This window comes from Hyperoodon ampullatus (genome assembly GCF_949752795.1).
Source record: "Hyperoodon ampullatus genome assembly, chromosome: 7".
NCBI lineage: Eukaryota > Metazoa > Chordata > Mammalia > Artiodactyla > Ziphiidae > Hyperoodon > Hyperoodon ampullatus.
Genome location: NC_136920.1, coordinates 106,259,651 through 106,281,581, shown reverse-complemented (window position 1 = coordinate 106,281,581; position 21,931 = coordinate 106,259,651). Strand labels below are relative to the sequence as shown.

The window sequence follows — 21,931 nt, the reverse complement described above, 5'->3', positions numbered from 1 at the left end:
TGAGCTGCTTATAAATTTTGGAGATTAATCCTTTGTCAGTTGCTTCATTTGCAAATATTTTCTCCCATTCTGAGTGTTGTCTTTTGGTCTTGTTTATGGTTTCCTTTGCTGTGCAAAAGCTTTTAAGTTTCATTAGGTCCCATGTGTTTATTTTTGTCTTTATTTCCATTTCTCTAGGAGGTAGGTCAAAAAGGATCTTGCTGTGATTTCTGTCATAGAGTGTTCTGCCTATGTTTTCCTCTAAGAGTTTGATAGTGTCTGGCCTTACATTTCGTTCTTTAATCCATTTTGAGCTTATTTTTGTGTATGGTGTTAGGGAGTGATCTAATCTCATACTTTTACATGTCCCTGCCCAGTTTTCCCAGCACCACTTATTGAAGAGACTGTCCTTTCTCCACTGTACATTCCTGCCTCCTTTATCAAAGATAAGGTGACCATATGTGCGTGGGTTTAACTCTGGGCTTTCTATCCTGTTCCATTGATCTATCTTTCTGTTTTTGTGCCAGTACCATACTGTCTTCATTACTGTAGCTTTGTAGTATAGTCTGAAGTCACGGAGCCTGATTCCTCAGGCTCCATTTTTCGTTCTCAAGATTGCTTTGGCTATTCGGGGTCTTTTATGTTTCCATACAAATTGTGAAATTTTTTGTTCTAGTTCTGTGAAAAATGCGAGTGGTAGTTTGATATGGATTGCATTGAATCTGTAGATTGCTTTGGGTAGTAGAGTCATTTTCACAATGTTGATTCTTCCAATCCAAGAACATGGTACATCTCTCCATCTATTTGTATCATCTTTAATTTCTTTCATCAGTGTCTTATAATTTTCTGCATACAGATCTTTTGTCTCCTTAGGTAGGTTTATTCCTAGATATTTTATTCTTTTTGTTGCAATGGTAAATGGGAGTGTTTCCTAGATTTCACTTTCAGATTTTTCATCATTAGTATATAGGAATGCCAGAGATTTCTGTGCATTAATTTTGTATCCTGCAACTTTACCAAATTCATTGATTAGCTCTAGTAGTTTTCTGGTAGCATCTTTAGGATTCTCTATGTATAGTATCATGTCATCTGCAAACAGTGACAGCTTTACTTCTTCTTTTCCGATTTGGATTCCTTTTATTTCCTTTTCTTCTCTGATTGCTGTGGCTAAAACTTCCAAAACTATGTTGAATAAGAGTGGTGAGAGTGGGCAGCCTTGTCTTGTTCCTGATCTTAGTGGAAATGGTTTCAGTTTTTCACCATTGAGGATGACGCTGGCTGTGGGTTTGTCATATATGGCCTTTATTATGTTGAGGAAAGTTCCGTCTATGCCTACTTTCTGCAGGGTTTTTATCATAAATGGGTGTTGAATTTTGTCGAAAGCTTTCTCTGCATCTATTGAGATGATCATATGGTTTTTTTCCTTCAATTTGTTAATATGGTGTATCACGTTGATTGATTTGCGTATATTGAAGAATCCTTGCATTCCTGGAATAAACCCCACTTGGTCATGGTGTATGATCCTTTTAATGTGCTGTTGGATTCTGTTTGCTAGGATTTTGTTGAGGATTTTTGCATCTATGTTCATCAGTGATATTGGCCTGTAGTTTTCTTTCTTTGTGACATCCTTGTCTGGTTTTGGTATCAAGGTGATGGTGGCCTCATAGAATGAGTTTGGGAGTGTTCCTCCCTCTGCTATATTTTGGAAGAGTTTGAGAAGGATAGGTGTTAGCTCTTCTCTAAATGCTTGATAGAATTCGCCTGTGAAGCCATCTGGTCCTGTGTTTTTTTTGTTGGAAGATTTTTTATCACAGTTTCAATTTCAGTGCTTGTGATTGGTCTGTTCATATGTTCTATTTCTTCCTGATTCAGTCTTGGCAGGTTGTGCATTTCTAAGAATTTGTCCATTTCTTCCAGGTTGTCCATTTTATTGGCATAGAGTTGCTTATAGTAATCTCTCATGATCTTTTGTATTTCTGCAGTGTCAGTTGTTATTTCTCCTTTTTCATTTCTAATTCTATTAATTTGAGTCTTCTCCCTTTTTTTCTTGATGAGTCTGGCTAATGATTTATCAATTTTGTTTATCTTCTCAAAGAACCAGCTTTTAGTTTTATTGATCTTTGCTATCGTTTCCTTCATTTCTTTTTCATTTATTTCTGATCTGATTTTTATGATTTCTTTCCTTCTGCTAACTTTGGGATGTTTTTGTTCTTCTTTCTCTAATTGCTTTAGGTGCAAGGTTAGGTTGTTTATTCGAGATGTTTCCTGTTTCTTAAGGTGGGATTGTATTGCTATAAACTTCCCTCTTAGTACTGCTTTTGCTGCATCCCATAGGTTTTGGGTCATCGTCTCTCTATTGTCATTTGTTTCTAGGTATTTTTTAATTTCCTCTTTGATCTCTTCAGTGATCACTTCATTATTAAGTAGTGTATTGTTTAGCCTCCATGTGTTTGTATTTTTTACAGCTCTTTTCCTGTAATTGATATCTAGTATCATAGCATTGTGGTCAGAAAAGATACTTGATACAATTTCAATTTTCTTAAATTTAACAAGGCTTGATTTGTGACCCAAGATATGATCTATCCTGGAGAATGTTCCATGAGCACTTGAGAAAAATGTGTATTCTGTTGTTTTTGGATGGAATGTCCTATAAATATCAATTAAGTCCATCTTGTTTAATGTATCATTTAAAGCTTGTGTTTCCTTATTTATTTTCATTTTGGATGATCTGTCCATTGGTGAAAGTGGGGTGTTAAAGTCCCCTACTATGATTGTGTTACTGTCGATTTCTCCTTTTATGGCTGTTAGTATTTGCCTTATGTATTGAGGTGCTCCTATGTTGGGTGCATAAATATTTACAATTGTTATATCTTCTTCTTGGATCGATCCCTTGATCATTATGTAGTGTCCTTCTTTGTGTCTTCTAGTAGTCTTTATTTTAAAGTCTATTTTGTCTGATATGAGAATTGCTACTCCAGCTTTCTTTTGGTATCCATTTGCATGGAATATATTTTTCCATACCCTTACTTTCAGTCTGTATGTGTCTCTAGGTCTGAAGTCGGTCTCTGGTTGACAGCATATATATGGGTCTTGTTTTTGTATCCATTCAGCCACTCTGTGTCTTTTGGTGGGAGCATTTAGTCCATTTACATTTAAGGTAATTATCGATATGTATGTTCCTATTCCCATTTTCTTAATTGTTTTGGGTTCGTTATTGTAGGTCTTTTCCTTCTGTTGTGTTTCTTGCCTAGAGAAGTTCCTTTAGCATTTGTTGTAAAGCTGGTTGGTGGTGCTGAACTCTCTCAGCTTTTGCTTGTCTGTAAACGTTTTAATTTCTCCATCAAATCTGAATGAGATCCTTGCTGGGTAGAGTAATCTTGGTTGCAGATTTTTCTCCTTCATCACTTTAATTATGTCCTGCCACTCCCTTCTGGCTTGTAGAGTTTCTGCTGAGAGATCAGCTGTTATCCTGATGGGGATTCCCTTGTGTGTTATTTGTTGTTTTTGCCTTGCTGCTTTTAATATGATTTCTTTGTGTTTAATTTTTGACAGTTTGATTAATATGTGTCTTAGCATATTTCTCCTTGGATTTATTCTGTATGGGACTCTCTGTGCCTCCTGGACTTGATTAACTATTTCCTTTCCCATATTAGGGAAGTTTTCAACTATAATCTCTTCAAATATTTTCTCAGTCCCTTTCTTTTTCTCTTCTTCTTCTGGAACCCCTATAATTCGAATGTTGGTGCGTTTAATGTTGTCCCAGAGGTCTCTGAGACTGTCCTCTGTTCTTTTCATTCTTTTTTCTTTATTTTGCTCTGCAGCAGTTATTTCCACTATTTTATCTTCCACCTCACTTATCCGTTCTTCTGCCTCAGTTATTCGGCTATTGACCCCATCTAGAGTATTTTTTATTTCATTTATTGTGTTTTTAATCGATGCTTGATTCATCTTTAGTTCTTCTAGGTCCTTGTTAACTGTTTCTTGCATTTTGTCTATTCTATTTCCAAGATTTTGGATCTTGGAAATAGAATCTTGGATCATCTTTACCATCATTATTCTCAATTCTTTTTCAGGTAGACTGCCTATTACCTCTTCATTTGTTAGGTCTGGTGGGTTTTTATCTTGCTCCTTCTCCTGCTGTGTGTCTTTCTGTCTTCTCATTTTGCTTATGTTACTGTGTTTGGGGTCTCCTTTTTGCAGGCTGCGGGTTCGTAGTTCCCGTTGTTTTTGGTGTCTGTCCCCAGTGGTTAAGGTTGGTTTAGTGGGTTGTGTAGGCTTCCTGGTGGAGGGGACTAGTGCCTGTGTTCTGGTGGATGAGGCTGGATCTTGTCTTTCTGGTGGGCAGGTCCACGTCTCGTGGTGTGTTTTGGGGTGTCTGCGGACTTTTTATTATTTTAGGCCACCTCTCTGCTAATGGGTGGCATTGTGTTCCTGTCTTGATAGTTGTTTGGCATAGGGTGTCCAGCACTGTAGCTTGCTGGTCGTTGAGTGAAGCTGGGTGCTGGTGTTGAGATGGAGATCTCTGGAAGATTTTCGCCATTTGATATTATGTGGAGCTGGGAGGTCCCTTGTGGACCAGTGTCCTGAAGTTGGCTCTCCCACCTCAGAGGCACAGCACTGACTCCTGGCTCCTCAATTTGGGACGATTTGTTGTCTATTCCTGTATTCCACAGATGCAAGGTACATCAAGTTGATTGTGGAGCTTTAATCCGCTGCTTCTGAGGCTGCTGGGAGAGGTTTCCCTTTCTCTTCTTTGTTCTCACAGCTCCTGGGTCTCAGCTTTGGATTTGGCCCCGCCTCTGCGTGTAGGTCGCCGGAGGGCGTCTGTTCTTCGCTCAGACAGGACAGGGTTAAAGGAGCAGCCTCTTCGGGGACTCTGGCTCACTCAGGCCGGGCGGGAGGGAAGTGCACGGAGTGTGGGGCGAGCCTGCAGCGGCAGAGGTCGGCGTGACGTTGCACCAGCCCGAGGCGCGCCGTGCGTTCTCCCAGGGAAGCCGCCCCTGGATCCCGGGACCCCGGCAGTGGCGGGCTGCACAGGCTCCCGGAAGGGCGGTGTGGACAGTGACCTGCGCTCGCACACAGGCTTCTTGGCGGCGGCAGCAGCAGCCCCAGCATTCCACGCCCGTCTCTGGGCTCCGCACTTTCAGCCGCGACTCGCGCCAGTCTGTGGAGCCCCTTTAAGCCGCGCTCTTAATCCCCTCTCCTCGCGCACCAGGAAACCAAGAGGGAAGAAAAAGTCTCTTGCCTCTTTGGCAGCTCCAGAGTTTTCCCGGACTCCCTCCCGGCTAGCTGTGGCACATTAGCCCCCTTCAGGCTGAGTTCTCGCCGCCAGCCCCAGTCCTCTCCCTGCGCTCTGACCGAAGCCCGAGCCTCAGCTTCCAGTGCCGCCCGCCCCGGCGGGCGAGCAGACAAGCCTCTCGGGCTGGTGAGTGCTGCTCGGCACCGATCCTCTGTGCGGGAATCTCTCCGCTTTGCCCTACCCAGGTATGTGGGGAGTTTCTTGCCTTTTGGGAGGTCTGGGGTCTTCTGCCAGCGTTCAGTAGGTGTTCTGTAGGAGTTGTTCCACGTGTAGCTGTATTTCTGGTGTATCCGTGGGGAGGAAGGTGATCTCCGCGTCTTACTCTTCCGCCATCTTACCCGGAAGTTCTGCCAATTTTTTTGACTGGTTTTTTTTTTTTTGCTCTTGAGTTAAATTGTATGAACTGATTGTATATTTTGGAAATTAAGCCCTTATTGTTCGCATTGTTTGCAAATATTTTCTCCCATTCTGTAAATTGTCTTTTCATTTTGTTTATGTTTCTTTGCTGTGCAAAAACTTGTAAGTTTGATTATGTCCCATTTGTTTATTCTTGTTTTTATTTCTATTGTCTTGGGAGACTGACCTAAGAAAACATTGATATAATTTATGTCAGAGAATATTTTGCTTATGCTTTCTTCTAGGGTTTTATGGTGTTATGTTTTATGTTTAAGTCTTTAAGACATTTTGAGTTTGTTTTTGTGTATGGTGAGAGGGTGTTTTCTAATTTCATGGATTTACATTTTGCTGTCCAACTTTCCCAACACTATGCCTGGGCATTTATCCAGACAAAACTATAATTCGAAAAGATACATGCACACCTATGTTCATAGTAGCACTATTCACAATAACCAAAACATGGAAAAAACCTAAATGTCCATCAACATATGAATGGATAAAGAAGATGTGGTGAATATATACAATGGAGAACTACCCAGACATAAAAAAGAATGAAATAATGCCATTTGCAGCAACATAGATGAAACTAGATATATCATACTAAATGAAGTAAGACAAAGAAGGACAAATATCATATTATATCACTTATATGTGGAATCTAAAATATGACACAAATGAACTTATCTATGAAATATAACCAGAATAACAGATGTAGAGACGTCACATCACGTGGCAATCAATCTACGGGGTGTCAACGGGATTGGAAGGAACAAAATCTCAGGAGGCCTCATCACGCACGTGTCTCCAGAAGAAATGTTGCCTCTTGTTTCTTACCACCCGAGAGGAGTTCTGTGCACCGTGTTGGTTCCTGGAGCAGAAGATACACTCGAAGTGTGGATGCAGTTAAGTATACCCGGGCAGACATCTGTTCAACTGCTTCTCCTATAGTAACTATCAACACTGCCCTGAGGGCATTGTGCTCCAAAAGAGTGGGAATGAAGGCCGACCAGCCAGAGCAGTGACCTCTTTACCCTGAGAGAACTTTGGAAGTGTTTCCTACACTCTAGGGAAACTCGGTTTTCTGCAGGATGTGCAGGCAGGCTGTGGGTATTGTCCACGCCGTTTGGACAGGCACTGAAAGGCAGGCGAGACCTGCAAACCTACTTTTCCTATCTGGCCATGTAAGCAGCGGTTACCACTCTGCCCCATGGCAAAACAGCTGAGCTGGGGAGGATTTCGGACTCCATGAAGAGGCATGCTTTTCGTGCAGTAAATGTACGTGTTTCTCAGGAGCATGTTCTGTATCTCTCATTTCTCCTCATCTAGCAGTGTTTGGCACCTGTTGATATGATCTACACCCTTGAGAGCAAGAGCCTTTCACGGGGCCTTTGGAAACGGGATATTCATAGAAGGTGAAGGAGGCCATTGTTTCCTCCCATCAAGCTACAACTCCTTTGTGTTTCATAGGAGGTAAGACGTAATGAATGGGGACACATGGAGTATATTCTTTAAGAGATGTGCACAGCATTGAGGGAAGGGGTCATTTGAACGCGATGCCAAACTCGGTGTTCTGAAAAGGAATAGGAGTCCGAGCCAGGCAGGCTGCAAGAAAAGATTTCTTTACGAAGAGGAAGTGTGCTGTTCCTAAACAACATGGTGCGGCAGGCTGTAGATTTTATGGTACTTCACTGAATGCACCTGAGAGACGGTGGCTGAGCAGGGGGTTAATGGCAGAGAGACCTTCAATGCTACAGTTCTAAATTATCACTGGGTGCTTACTGGATCTGTGTGCTCAAAGGCTTAGCAGAAAAGCTAACCTCTTAAAACACGGGGAAAGGCTGGTCTCCCTCTCTGCAGTTCTGCATGATATGCTGTGTCACGAACTCCTGGAAGAGAACTCTTTGGCAACTGTTGCTCAAGACAAGGACATTAACCTAAGCGGCCGAGCAAAGCTGTGCATTAAGCCCCCAAAATGTTACACCAGGCTTCCATTAGGAAACCTGGTGTCTCACAGTCCAGGAGTTCCACACTGACCACTGAAGGGTCTGGAAGATTTTTCAAGCCACGTACAGCTCAGAGTACCTCCCAGAGTCCCTAGATTTCCTTTAATTTATCCTAGCACACAGCAGAAATGTTCCTCTGGACGTGACTGTGTGCGGGCTCTGAGAAAGTTATTTTTCGGAGGGGAGACAGAGGCCATTCAGTCTAACTCTGTCAATGTAGCATTTGGGTTTCTTCTCTCACGACCCACTGAACATGGTTCTATGAACTTTAAATGCTCTCATTGTGTCGCTAACATCACGTGGCCATCAATCTATGGGGTGTCAATGGGATTGGAAGGAACAAATTCTCAGGAGGCCTCATCATGCACGAGTCTCCAGAAGCAACGTTTCCTCTTGTTTCTTATGATCAAGAGGAGTTCTGTGCACCGTGTTGGTTCCTGGAGCATAAGATACACTCGAAGTGTGGTTGCAGTTAAGTATACCAGGGCAGACGTCTGTTCAACTGCTTCTCCTATAGGAACTATCAACACTACCCTGAGGGCACTGCGCTCCAAAGAATGGGAATGGAGGCCGACCAGCCAGAACAGTGGCCTCTTTACCCTGAGAGAACTTTGGAAGCGTTTCCTACACTCTAGTAAAACTCGGTTTTCTGTAGGACGTTCAGGCAGGATGTGGCTATTGTCCAGGCAAATTGGACAGGCGCTGAAAGGCAGGAGAGACCTGCAAACCTGCTGTTCCTAGCTGCAGCCATTAGCACTCTGTCCCATGGCAAAATATCTGAGCTGGGGAGGCCTTCGGTCTCCACGAAGAGGCATGCTTTTCGTTCAGTATATGCACAGGTTTGTCAGGAGCAAGTTCTGTTTCTCTTATTTATCCTCCTTTAGCTGTTTTTGGCAGCCCTTGGTATGCCCTAGACCCTTGAAGCAAGAGATTTTCACGGGGCCTTTGGAAGAGGATATTTATCTAAAGAGCACTCCGGCCATTGTTTCCTACCGTCAAGCCACAAGTCTTGTGTGTTTTCATAGAGGGTAACATGTAACAAATGGGCACACAGGGATTATATTCTTTAAGAGATGTGTACTGTGTTGAGGTAAGGGTTCATTTGAACGCTATGCCAAACTCGGTGTTGTGAAAAGGAGTAGGAGTCCAAGCCAGGCAGGCTGCAAGAAAAGGCTTCTCAGTCGCTGAGGGAATGTTCTGTTCCTAAACAACAAAGTGCGGGAAATTGTAGAGTTAATGGTTCTTCACTGAATGCACCTTACAGGTGGAAGCTGAGCAGAGGGCCAATGGCAGAGAGACCTGCAACATGACCTTTTCTTTTTTTCATCATTAGAGCAGCGGTCTGCCCATTTTTATTTTTTTATTTTATTTTTTAACACCTTTATTGCAGTATAAATCTGCTTTATAACAAAGTGAAACACATACACATACATATATCCTGATATCTCCTCCCTCTTGTGTCTCCTTCCCAGCCACCCTATCCCACCCCCTAGGTGGTCTCAAAACACTTGGCTGATGTCCCTGTGTTATGTGGCTGCTTCTCACTAGGCTACATATTTTACCCTTGGTAGTATATATAAGTCCATTCCACTCACTTCGTTCAACCTTACCCTTCCCTCTCCCCTTGTCCTCAAGTCCATTCTCTCCATTTGGATCTTTATTCCTGTCCTGCCCCTAGGTTCTTCTTAACTATATATTTTTCTTTTTTTTTTTTAGATTCCATGTATATGTGTTAGCATACAGTATTTGTTTTACTCTTTCTGATTAACTTCACTCTGTATGATAGACTCTAGGTCATCCACCTCACTAAAATAACTGAATTTTGTTTCTCTGTATGGCTGAGTAATATTCCATTGTATATATGTGCCACATCTTTATCCATTCATCTGTCGATGGGCACTTAGGTTGCTTCCATGTCCTGGGTATTGTAAATAGTGCTGCAATGAACATTGTGGTACATGACTCTTTTTAAATTATGGTTTCTCAGGGTATATGCCCAGTAATGGGATTGCTGGGTGGTATGGTTGTTCTATTTTTAGTTTTTTTAAGGAACCTCCGTACTGTTCTCCATAGTGGTTCCATATCAATTTACATTCCAACCAACAGCGCAAGAGGGTTCCCTTTTCTCCACACCCTCTCCAGCATTTATTGTTTGTAGATTTTTTCATGATGGCCATTCTGAATTGTGTGAGGTAATACCTCATTGTAGTTTTGATTTGCATTTCTCTAATGATTAGTGATGTTGAGAGTTCTTTTATGTGTTTGTTGGCAATCCGTATATCTTCTTTGGAGAAACGTCTATTTAGGTGTTCTGCCCGTTTTTGGATTAGGTTGCTTGCTTTTTGATATTGAGCTGCATGTGCTTCTTATATTGAGCTGCATGTGCTCCTTATATATTTTGGAGATTAATCGTCAATTGCTTCATTTGCAAATATTTTCTCCCATTCTGAGGATTGACTTTTTGTCTTTTTATGGTTTCCTTTGCTGTACAAAAGCTTTTAAGTTTCATTAGGTCCCATTTGTTTATTGTTGTTTTTATTTTCATTTCTCTAGGAGGTGGGTCAAAAGGATCTTGCTGTGATTTATGTCATAGATTGTTCTGCCTATGTTTTCCTCTAAGTGTTTTATAGTGTCTTGCCTTACATTTAGGTGTTTAATCCGTTTTGAGTTTATTTTTGTGTATGATGTTAGGGAGTGTTCTAATTTCATTCTTTTACATGTAGCTGTAAAGTTTTCCATGCTCCACTTATTGAAGAGGCTCTCTTTTCTCCCTTGTATATTCTTTCTTCTTTATCAAAAATAAGGTGACCATGTGTTCATGGGTTTATCTCTGGGCTTTCTATCCTGTTCCATTGATGTATATTTCTGTTTTTGTGCCAGTACCATACTGTCTTGAGTACTGTAGCTTTGTAGTATAGTCTGAAGTCTGGCAACCTGATTCCTCCATCTGTTTCTTTTTCAGGATTGTTTGGCTATTCAGGGTCTTTTTTCTTTCCATACAAAATGTGAAATTTTTTGTTCTAGTTCTGTGAAAAATGCCTTTGTTTTTTTTGATAGGGATTGCATTTTATCTGTAGATTGCTTTGGGTAGTATAGTCATTTTCACAATGTTGATTCTTCCAATCTAAGAACGTAGTATATCTCTCTATCTGTATCATCTTTAATTACTTCCATCTGTGTCTTATAGTTTTCTTCATACCGGTCTTCTATCCCCTTAGGTAGGTTTATTCCTAGGTTGTTTTTGTTTTTGATTTTTTGCAATGGTAAATGGGAGTGTTTCCTTAATTTCTCTTTCAGATTTTTCATCAGTAGTGTATAGGAATGCAAGAGATTTTTATGCACTAGTTTTGTATCCTCCCTCTTTACCAAATTCATTGATTAGCTCTAGTAGTTTTCTGGTAGCATCTTTAGGATTCTCTATGTATAGTATCATGTCATCTGCAAACAGTGACAGTTTTACTGATTCTTTTCCAATTTGGATTCCTTTTCTTTCATTTTCTTCTCTGACTGCTGTGGCTAAACTTCCAAAACTATGTTGAATAATACTGGTAAGAGTGGGCAACCTTTTCTTGTTCCTGATCTTAACACTGGAGAAGCGGGCTAATGGCAGAGAGACCTGCAACACTATCCTTCTAAAGTTTCACTGGGAGCTGACTAGAGCTCTATGTTCAATGGCCTAGTAGGAATGCTAACCTCTTAAACCATGGGGAAAGGTGGGTTTCCTTCTCTTTGGTACTGCATGCTATGTTATATCTCACAAGCTCCAGGAAAAGAACTCGTTGGACACACTGTTGTTTCTGGAGAAGAACCTTAGGTGGCTGAGGAATGTCATGCCTTAGGTCCCAGAAGTGTAACACTAGGGTTCCATTAAGTGAACTGGCCTCTCACCTCCCAGAAGTTCCTCAATGACCCACCAAAGTGGTTGTAAGCCTCTTCAGTCCACGTACAGCATAGAGTCTACCTTAGTGCCAAGGAGATTTCCTTTTTTTTAGCCAAGAACACAGTAGAAATGTTTTGGGGGATGTCAGTGTGTTCTTTCTCTAGGGAAGTTATTTCAGGGGAGCAGAACATAGGCGTTTCATCCTAACACTTGTCAATCTAGCATTTGTTTTTCGAGCTCATGCCGTACTGAATGTGGTTCCATAAACTTTTAAATGCAGTCATTGTGTCACTTACATCACGTGACTTTGAAGCTACGTGGTGTCCAGGGTTTTGAAAGGAAAACACTTTCAGGTGGCCTCATCGTGCACGAGTCTCCTATAAGAAATGTCAGCTCTTGTTTCTTACCATCAGAAAGTACTGGGCACCATGTTGGTTCATGGAATGTAAGACACACTCAAAGTGTGGATGCAGTAAATATACCAGGGAAGACATCTGTCTAACTGCTTCTCCTATAGGAACCATCAAGCCTACCCTGACTGCACTGTTCTCCAAAGCAATGGGATTGAAGGCCTTTCACACTGCAGGAAAAGCATCTTTTCCCTTAGAGAAAATGGAAGCATTTGGTAAACTCTAGTAAACCTAGGTTTTGTGCAGACTGTTCATGCAGGTTGTGGAACTTGTACCGCAATTTGGACAAGGGCTGAAATGCACGTGAGACCTGTAACACTACCCTTCTAAACTTTCACTGGGAGCTGACTGGAGCTCCATGTTCAACGGCCTAGTAGGAATACTAACCTCTTAAACCGTGGGGAAAGGCAGGTTTCCTTCTCTTTGGTACTTCATTCTATGATATGTCTAACGAGCTCCATGAAAAGAACTCTTTGGGCACACTGTTGTTTTTGGACAGGAACCTTAACCATGTGGCTGAGGAATGTCATGTCTTAGGTCCCAGCAGTGTAACACTAGGGTTTCATTAGGAGACCTGGTGTCTCACCTCCCAGAAATGCCTCACTGACCCACTGAAGTGGCTATAAGTCTCTTCAATCTGCATATAGCGTAGGGTCTCCCATAGTCCCCAGGAGATTTTCTTTTTTTTTAATCAAGCACACAACAGAAATATTTTTGGGGACATGACCGGGTTCTTTCTCTTGGGAAGTTATTTTGTGTGTGTCTGTGTGTGTGTGGGGGGGGGAATATAGGCATTTCATCCTAACACTTGTCAATGTAGCATTTGTGTTCCTTAGCTCAAGTCGCAATGAATGTGGTTTTATAAACTTGTAAATGCAGTCATTGTGTCACTTACATCACGTGGCATTAAAGCTACGTGGTGTCAATGGGATTGAAAGGAAAAGACTTTCAGGCAGCCTCATCATGCACGAGTCTCCTATAAGAAATGTCGGCTGTTTTTTCTTACCATCAGAAAGGAGTATTGCGAACCGTGTTGGTTCATGGAACATAATACACACTCGAGGTGTGGATGCAGCAAATATACCAGGGCAGACATGTCCTACTGCTTCTCCTGTAGGAACCATCAAGCCTGCTCAGAGCGCATTGTTCCCCAAAACAATGGGAGTGAAGGCCTTTCACACCGCAGGAAAGGCCTTGTATCCCTTAGAGAAAATGGAAGTGTTTCGTACACTCTAGTAAAACTAGGTTTTATGCAGGCTCTTTATGCAGGCTGTGGAACTTGTACTCGTGATTTGGACAGGCGCTGAAATGCTTGCGAGACTTGCAAACCTAGTTTTCCTACCTGTCCTTGTAAGCTGCGGTAAGCTCTCTGTTCCAGAGCTAAAGAAGCTCAGCAGTGGAGGCTTTTGGGCTCTACGAAAAGGCTTGTTTTTCGTCCCGTGAACATATGTGTTTCTCAGAAGTAAGTTGTTTCGTATCTCGCATTTCTCATTGTTTAGCGATGTTCCACACCCGTCGGTATGCTCTATACCGTTGAAAGCCAGAGCCTTTCACGGGGCCTACGGAAATGGGATATTTTTAGAAGGAGAAGGAAGCCCATTGTTTCTTACCATCAAGCCAGAACTCTTGTGCGTTTTTTGAAGGGTAGGATGTAGATGAAGGGGGACACATGGATTACATTCTTTTAGAGATATGTAGGGCGTTTATGGAAGGGGTCCTTTGAACGCTGTGCCAAACTCGGTTTTCTAATAAGGAATAGGAGTCCAAGACTCTCAGAGTGCAGGAAAAGACTTCTTTACCACAGAGAAAATGTGTGTGTTCCTTACGAGCAATATGCATGAAGTTGTACAGTTTATGGCTCCTCACTGAATGCACTTTACAGACGGAACCTGGAGCAGTGGGCTAACGGCAGTAGACCTGCAACACTACCTTTCTAAACTTTCACTGGGAGCTGCCTGGAGCTCCTTGTCCAACAGCCTAGTAGAAATGCTAACCTGTTAAACGACAAGGAAATGCTGGTTTCCTTGTGTTCAGAACTGCATGGTATGGTATGTCTCACGAGTTCCAAGGAAAGAATTCATGAGGCACGCTTGTTTCAGGATAAGGACCTTAACCCAAGCAGCTGAGGAATGTAGTCCTTTAATTCACAGATGTGTAACTTCAGTGTTCCATTAGGATACCTGGTGTCTCACCTTCTGAAAGTGCCTCACTGACCCACTGAAGAGGCCATATGCCTTTTCAAACCTCATACAATGCAGTCTCCCATAGTCCCCACAAGATTTTTTTTTAAACCAAGCACACAGAAGAAATATTTTTGTGCGTGTGACAGTGTTCTTTCTCTAGGGAAGTCGGTTTTTAGGGTGACATGCATTTCATCCTAACACTTGTAAATCTAGTATTTGTGTTTCTTAGATCATGTCTCACTTAACGTGGTTCCATAAACTTGTAAATCAAGTCTTTGTGTCTCTTACATCGCATTGCACTTCAAGGTATGTGGTGTCAATGGGATTGAAAGGAAAAGACTTTCAGACGGCGTCATCATGCACGAGTCTCCTATAAGAAATGTCGGGGGCTTCCCGGGTGGCGTAGTGGTTGAGAGTCCGCCTGCCGATGCAGGGGACACGGGTTCGTGTCCCGGTCTGGGAAGATCCCACATGCCGCCGAGCCCGTGAGCCATGGCCGCTGAGCCTGAGCATCCAGAGCCTGTGCTCCGCAATGGGAGAGGCCACGGCAGTGAGAGGCCCGCATACCGCAAACAAACAAACAACAACAGCAAATGTAGGAAAGTTGTTTCTTACCATAAGAAAGGAGTGTTGCGCACCATGTTCGTTCTTGGAGCATAAGATACACTTGACGTGTGGATGCAGGAAATGGACTACTGAAGAGATCTGTCCTACCGCTTCTCCTATAGGAACCATCAAGCCCACCCAGAGTGCATTGTTTTACAAACCAATGGGAGTGAAGGCCTTTCACACCGCAGGAAAGGCCTTGTTTCCCTTAGAGAAAATGGAAGCTTTTCTTACACGCTAGTAGGAGTAGGTTTCATACAGATTGTTCATGGAGGGTGTGGAACTTGTATGCGGGATTTGGAACAGCTGCTGAAGTGTTTGGGAGACCTGCAAAGCTAGTTTTCCCAGCTGTCCTTGCAAGCTGCAGTGGAGCTCTCTGTTCCACGGCCAAATAAACTGAGGTGGGGGAGGCTTTTGCACTCTACAGAGAGGCTTGTTTCTCATTCTGTAAATGTATATGTTTCTCACTAGGTAGATGAAAGAACTTTGAGGCAAAGGGGATGGAACTCAACCCAGGTGGCTGAAGCAGGCAGCATTTGATTTCCTAGACTAGGAACTCTTTTGTTTGTATAGGCTACCTTGAGTCTTCCTGTATGCAGTAGCTCATGGAGAAGATAATGGGATCAAGGCAAAGATAATGGGATCAAGGCTTCTTCAACCACCCGACAACGAAGAGTTCCTTAGAGTAACCAGAAGAACTTGTTACCAAGCTACCAAGCACAAAGTTTTTCTAACAATTTTATACCTTGTGGTTTACCTATGTGTATCCAGAACTCATTATTCTTAAAGGATGTTGATCTCCACTTACTGTGCTCTCTCCAATTGAAAGCAGAATCCTTTCACTGGGCATAGGTAAACATGATTTTCATAGAAGGAGAATGCAGCCAATTGTTTCCTAACATAAGAAATAGGTACTATGCACTTTGTTCTTTCATTGAGTATAAGATATATTTGAAGTGTGGTGTACGTATAATAATATAGTTTTTCAGAGATCCGTACAACTGCTCTTTCTCGAGGTACTTTAAAGCTGTGCCAAGCTTCGAGTTCTAAAGGTAAGAGTGAAGGCTTTTAATACTATAAGAAAATGCTAGCTTCCCAGAGAGAAAATATATGTGTTTCTTATAAGCTAGATGAACAAAGTTTTATACAGATTGTTCTTTCAGTGTATGGAACTTGTACACAGGATTTGGAGTAGCTAGTGAAATGTTTGAGATACCTGCAAACCTACCCTTTCTAGTGTGGAGACGTATAAATGTCAATCACTGCCAGGCTGGTGGAAATCTGACCACGCCTTCTGTGACTGTCTGAGGTCCCCAGCAGGGGTCTTAATTTTTTCTAATAGAATTTTGAAAAACTATCTATACTCTCCATCATTTAAAAAGCTATATCTAAATTTTCACCTTAAGTTCAAAGAGTTTTCTTATGTAAATACAAATATTTAAAATAAATTACCTTACTCTTTAAACATAAAAAAAAATCATCTGTTTCATCTAGATGTTAAAATTTATTAGTATGTGTTAAACTTCAAATTGTGATGTAAAGTCCTAGAATGTATATCAGAAATAAAACTATTTTTAAACCTGCAATTCTTTCTTCCCATATCCTGAACCTTACAAATTCACCTATAGTGAACAATTATAATCTTATTCGGAAATTCCACAACAAAATAATCAGTGTTTCATCTAAGACTGATTTTTGATGACTACTGTTTTGAAAGCTTGATGCTGAAGATTAGCATCACTAACATATAGTAACAAGATACATAATTGCCTGCACAGCCATCGTTCACAGAAAGAGTTTTTTCTTTAGGTAGTCTAAAGCATTACTACTATAAAGCAATGCATGCTGAGAGTGCAGTATTAAGAATAAACCATAATTCAGGACAAGTCATGTACCAAAATGTTCACTGCAGCTCTATTTACAGTAGCCAGGACATGGAAGCAACCTAAGTGTCCATCAACAGATGAATGGATAAAGAAGATGTGGCACATATATACAATGGAATATTACTCAGCCATAAAAAGAAACGAAATTGAGTTATTTGTAGTGAGGTGGATGGACCTAGAGTCTGTCATACAGAGTGAAGTAAGTCAGAGAGAGAAAAAGAGGGCTTCCCTGGTGGTGCAGTGGATGAGAGTCTGCCTGCCGATGCAGGGGACATGGGTTCATGCCCCAGTCTGGGAAGATCCCACATGCCGCGGAGCGGCTAGGTCCATAAGCCATGGTCGCTGAGCCTGCGCGTCCGGAGCCTGTGCTCCGCAATGGGAGAGGCCACAACAGTGAGAGGCCCGCGTACCACAAAAAAAAAAAAGAAAAATACCATATGCTAACACATATATATGGAATCTAAGAAAAAAGAAAAGGTCATGAAGAACCTAGGGGTAAGACGGGAATAAAGACACAGACCTACTAGAGAATGGACTTGAGGATATGGGGAGGGGGAAGGGTAAGCTGTGACAAAGTGAGAGAGTGGCATGGACATATATACACTACCAAATGTAAAATAGATAGCTAGTGGGAAGCAGCTGCATAGCACAGGGAGATCAGCTTGGTGCTTTGTGACCACCTAGAGGGGTGGGATAGGGAGGGTGGGAGGGAGGGAGACACAAAAGGGAAGAGATATGGGAACATATGTATATGTATAACTGATTCACTTTGTTATAAAGCAGAAACTAACACACCATTGTAAAGCAATTATACTGCAATAAAGATGTTAAAAAAAAAAAGAATAAACCAAAATGTTTTCCCTTCTGCATGATAATTTGACCTCTGTTCCTCATGGAAGCTTGACGTAAGGTGTGTTAACTGGGTAACTATGGCATATATGTAGGTAAAACATAATCCCTGACTGTACTGGACTGGAACAAACTATGAAAGAACTAGAAATACCCAATAATGACACCATAGCTTTGGCTATCAGGGCATAATTAGGTCTAACTGATAATTCTAAGTTTTGCTATTTAAATAAAGGAGTTAAAAGATCATATTTGTGGGGCTTCCCTGGTGGTGCAGTGGTTAAGAATTCCACCTGCCAATGCAGGGGACATGGGTTCGAGACCTGATCCGGGAAGATCCCACATGCCGCGGAGCAACTAAGCCCTTTCACCACAACTACTGAGCCTGCGCTCTACAGCCTGCAAGCCACACCTACTGAAGCCCGTGTGCCTAGAGCCCGTGTGCCTAGAGCCCGTGCTCCACAACAAGAGAAGCCACTGCAATGAGAAGCCCACTCACAGCAACAAAGAGTAGCCCCTGCTCTCAGCAACTAGAGAAAACCGGCATGCAGCAGCGAAGACCCAATGCAGCCAAAAATTAAATAAATGAATAAATAAATTTATTAAAAAAAATTTAAAGAAAAAAGAGCATATTTGCTGGGACTTCCTTGGTGGTCCAGTGGTTAAGGGGGCGAGGATTCGATCCCTGGTTGGGGAACTAAGATCCTACATGCCGCTCAGCCAAAAAAAAAGAGCATATTTGGGTTGTCTTTAGCATACAGATCAATGAATTAGGAATACCAATTAACTCTTGGTTAATAGTCAGGATTAGTAGTTATTTCAGCCCTTTAAAAATAACCTTTTGTTCTCAGGTGAAACCCCCTCCTGTTTTTTTTCCACAGCATTTATCACCTGTATCTGTTTGCTTATTGTCTGTCTTTCCTTCTCGAATGTAAGCTCCATGAGGGCATGGACTTTGTTTTTTTCTTATTCACTTTTCCCCTTCCAGAAATTAAAATAGTAACTGGTACAGAGTAGAGGTTCAATAAGTATTTACTGGATGAAAGTTCCTACATTAATATATGGGTACTATCCAATTGACTAAAATTTTACTGAGTACCTACTATGTGTCAAGCCCTGTGCTAGTAAGGTGTAGTGACAGAGTGGTTATCATCTATGATTTTACAGAGCTAACAATCACAGATAAAACTTCAGACAATTTTCTACTGAACAGGAATATATTTTTTATTATTGATAAAATGTTATGTGATTACTTCACTAAGATTCTATATGATTTAGTTCATTTAGTAACACTTTATAACCAAAGTTTATCTTCAAAATGCTATGCTCTTACCCCAGGATCCCAAATATTTCACAAACTACTTCAATCACTTTTAAAAACCATCCCTGTTACTCCCTATAGGAGAAGCCTACATTTATGGATTAAATGATGTCAGCAATAGTAGTAGACCGAATATTTCCTAACTAATCTCTACTTACAATTTCTCTCAGGCACTCTCCTTTGTTACTTTTCCACACGGTTTCTCTTTAACTAATAATACAGGTAATTTAATCTCCTTTTAAAACAAAAAGCTAAGCATTTATTCCCTGTATATATGTTCATAGAGATGATCAGACCTTTTGAAGAATCACACACCAGTTCCCCTGATCATAGTAGCTTTGCAGTATGCTGATATTACTCAAAGTCTGGCAGGCAGCTTCCATTTCTCCCTCACAGAACACATGGTAGTAACGATGAAACACAGGACCTGGGTCATGGGATCCTAATGGTCCAAATGGCTCGACAGACTTGCCCTTACCAGGATTTTCCTTAAGGTGCCAGGGAACCAGTAAGTCTTGAGAATGAAAAGAAGTCCTATTAGTGTGAATAGGCAACTTGGAATTAGTAACTTTCCTTGAATTACATCCTCTATCCTGAAAGTCATTAATGGAGGAAATAGAAGGTGTTGAATCTTGATTGCCCACATCAGGCATCTGCTTCACAAGCAACTCTTGCACTGATGTATCATTGCTGATTTCCTCTTTCTTTCCTTGGTTAATTCTGTTTTCTCTAAGATACTTGGACTTCTTATTATTATATTCTTGTTCCATTGCCCAAACATAGATGAGTGCCTTCCCACCAGGTCTTAGGAGTCGAACAAGTTCTTGGAGAGCTGCCACTCTACGCTCCTAGTTAAAACAAAGAAACAACAAACAAAAACCATATTGCCATTTATCAACGAGAAAGAGATACAGAGAGGAAACAGGGAATTATAACTGACTATAGGACTATTTTCAATTAAGATGGACAGTACAGAAAATCAAACATAAAACAAATCTTATAGTTAAAAAAAAGGGGGGAAAAAGGAGAATTTTGCTCTGCAATTGAGAGGAAAAAAAGTGTTGATAAACAGGGAAAACCTTTTTTTTTCTTTCTGATAATAATACAGAGGCATAGAGGGTTTTCTGCTTTGTTTGAAATTCAGTTGAGATCATAAGATATACTGAAACTGCCAGGAACTCCAGCACAAAGGGATCTATAATGTTATTGCTTAGATTGGGGGAAATGAGTAACACGTAGGAATAATAAGATTTTTTTCCTATAAGAAAAATATAAAATATTAAATTCACTTATTTTAAAATTAGAAGCAGAGTGACGAATTAAAAGCATCAGCATACTACTACCGGATAAATACCTGGGTTTTGAAAAAAAAAGGACAGGAAAAGAAGAAAAATAGAATGGGAAGAACACGAGACTCAGATGTCAGGAATGAGAGTGAGAGCTGAGAAAGCAAGATGGGAAACGGAAATAAAGAAGAAGCTCAAAGGCTGAGGAGACAGAGAGAATACTCAAGAGGCCTAGAGCTGATGATCTCTTAAAGTCTCTTACAGCTAAATTCTGTGACTCTGTGGGTTTGAGGAAGACATTTAAAGGTGAGTAAGACTCAGGTAGGAAAAAGGCAGAAATGTGCAGCAATAAATGCATAGTCTCATCAGACCTCTGTTTAAGTAATCACAGCTCCCATGTAACTCATCTCCATTCCACAGGCTTTCTTTAAAAACTGCGGTAAACTGTATGACAAGAGAATGGAAAGAAAGGAAAGGCTAAAATGGGGTCCAAGTCAGTAAAATCCATGAACATTTCCTGCCACTTAGTTACAAGTTCTTGGAGCAAGAAAGACAATACTTACTGCTGTAGCAAAATGGTGAATAACAGCAATGGAGATGCAAGCATCACAAGACCCACTGCGGATTGGTACTGCCAAAGCATCACAGACAAAGGCCTGATAATTCTTCTCTCTACAAATGTGCACAAGGTTTTGGCTATGATCACAGCCAATCTATAACAGATAAAGAAAGAATTTCAGAACAACTTGTTTAAATGTCATAAAGTTATTAGACAGATTTCATATTCATTGTGAAAGGGTCTAAGACCATGATACTATAGGTTCTTACAACCAGTACAAAGTCAGCTTATATAATTTACAGGGCAGCATTTATTATCTTAACAGGTATCAAACAATTCAAATTAGTGAATCAAACAAAATAACTAGAATAAAAATAACACTGGTGGAAATGGGAGGTCCTAATTGGCATCTAATTAATCACCACTCAGAATCTTGATCTTTTTGTAATATCACACTTTATTTTATTTTAATCTTATCGTATCTAATTTTCTGCGCCACGTGGCATGTAGGATCTTAGTTCCCTGACCAGGGATCGAACCCACACCCCCTGCAGTGGAAGCGCAGAGTCTTAACCACTGGACCACCAGGGAAGTCCAATATCACACATTTTAAAATGGAAATTATCACATAAACATAGACATTTAGTCTTTTGGGGGAAGTTACATATAAGAGGTTCTAAGGTATCTCTTATTAGTATATAAACTATTCAGTAATGACCCAGATATCAGGAGGATGGCTTATTTTTTTTTCCTTCTTCTTTATACTTTTCAATATGTATTACTTGCACCATCATAAAACAAAATCTTCCCAAATAAAGTTAAATAACTTATTTCATTTTTTAAAGCCATTGAGTCTTGTTCTGCTAAATACCTGAATTCAAAATTTGTAAAATGCTACTGAATTAAACCTTTTGGTATAACCAAACCATTCTATGGGAATGAGAACACTGAAGGCAGCTGGTGGCATCCTTTCATCTCCCCAAGCAGCTGAGGCTAACATGCCTTATGCATATGTCTGGTTCTGTGGCAAGTATTTGTGGGCTAGGACTGCCTATATTCTCTCTAGCTTTGTTGTTTTTGTACACAGTTTTGCTGTTCTAAAAATATCATATATATAGAGAGAAACAAAGACAGAGACAAAGAGAGAGCACACACAAGCACGTGCAATGTGCACATATAAATTGAGGGAGGAATAGGAGGAGCTTAAAGAATGTTAAATCACTAATAATTATCTCCAGATATTTCTTCTTAACCCAACTCTACAAGAAAGAAAA

General features: G+C 41.0%; 1 protein-coding gene across 2 annotated transcripts in view; it reads right to left on the bottom strand.

Moving 5' to 3' along the window:
• Nucleotides 1–18,709: 18,709 nt before the first annotated feature.
• Nucleotides 18,710–21,931, bottom strand: part of ALKBH8 (alkB homolog 8, tRNA methyltransferase) — a gene marked incomplete at its 5' end in the record, with an annotated part of 50,089 nt that continues 46,867 nt past the window's right edge. Inside the window, 2 exons of one of the 2 annotated variants that reach the window (XM_079708012.1) lie at nucleotides 18,710–19,660; nucleotides 20,662–20,811. In XM_079708012.1, coding sequence (XP_079564138.1) covers nucleotides 19,103–19,660; nucleotides 20,662–20,811 — 708 coding nt within the window. In that variant the 3' untranslated portion in view covers nucleotides 18,710–19,102. The remainder of the gene's footprint in view (nucleotides 19,661–20,661; nucleotides 20,812–21,931) is intronic. The other variant, XM_079708013.1, reaches the window with a different exon arrangement.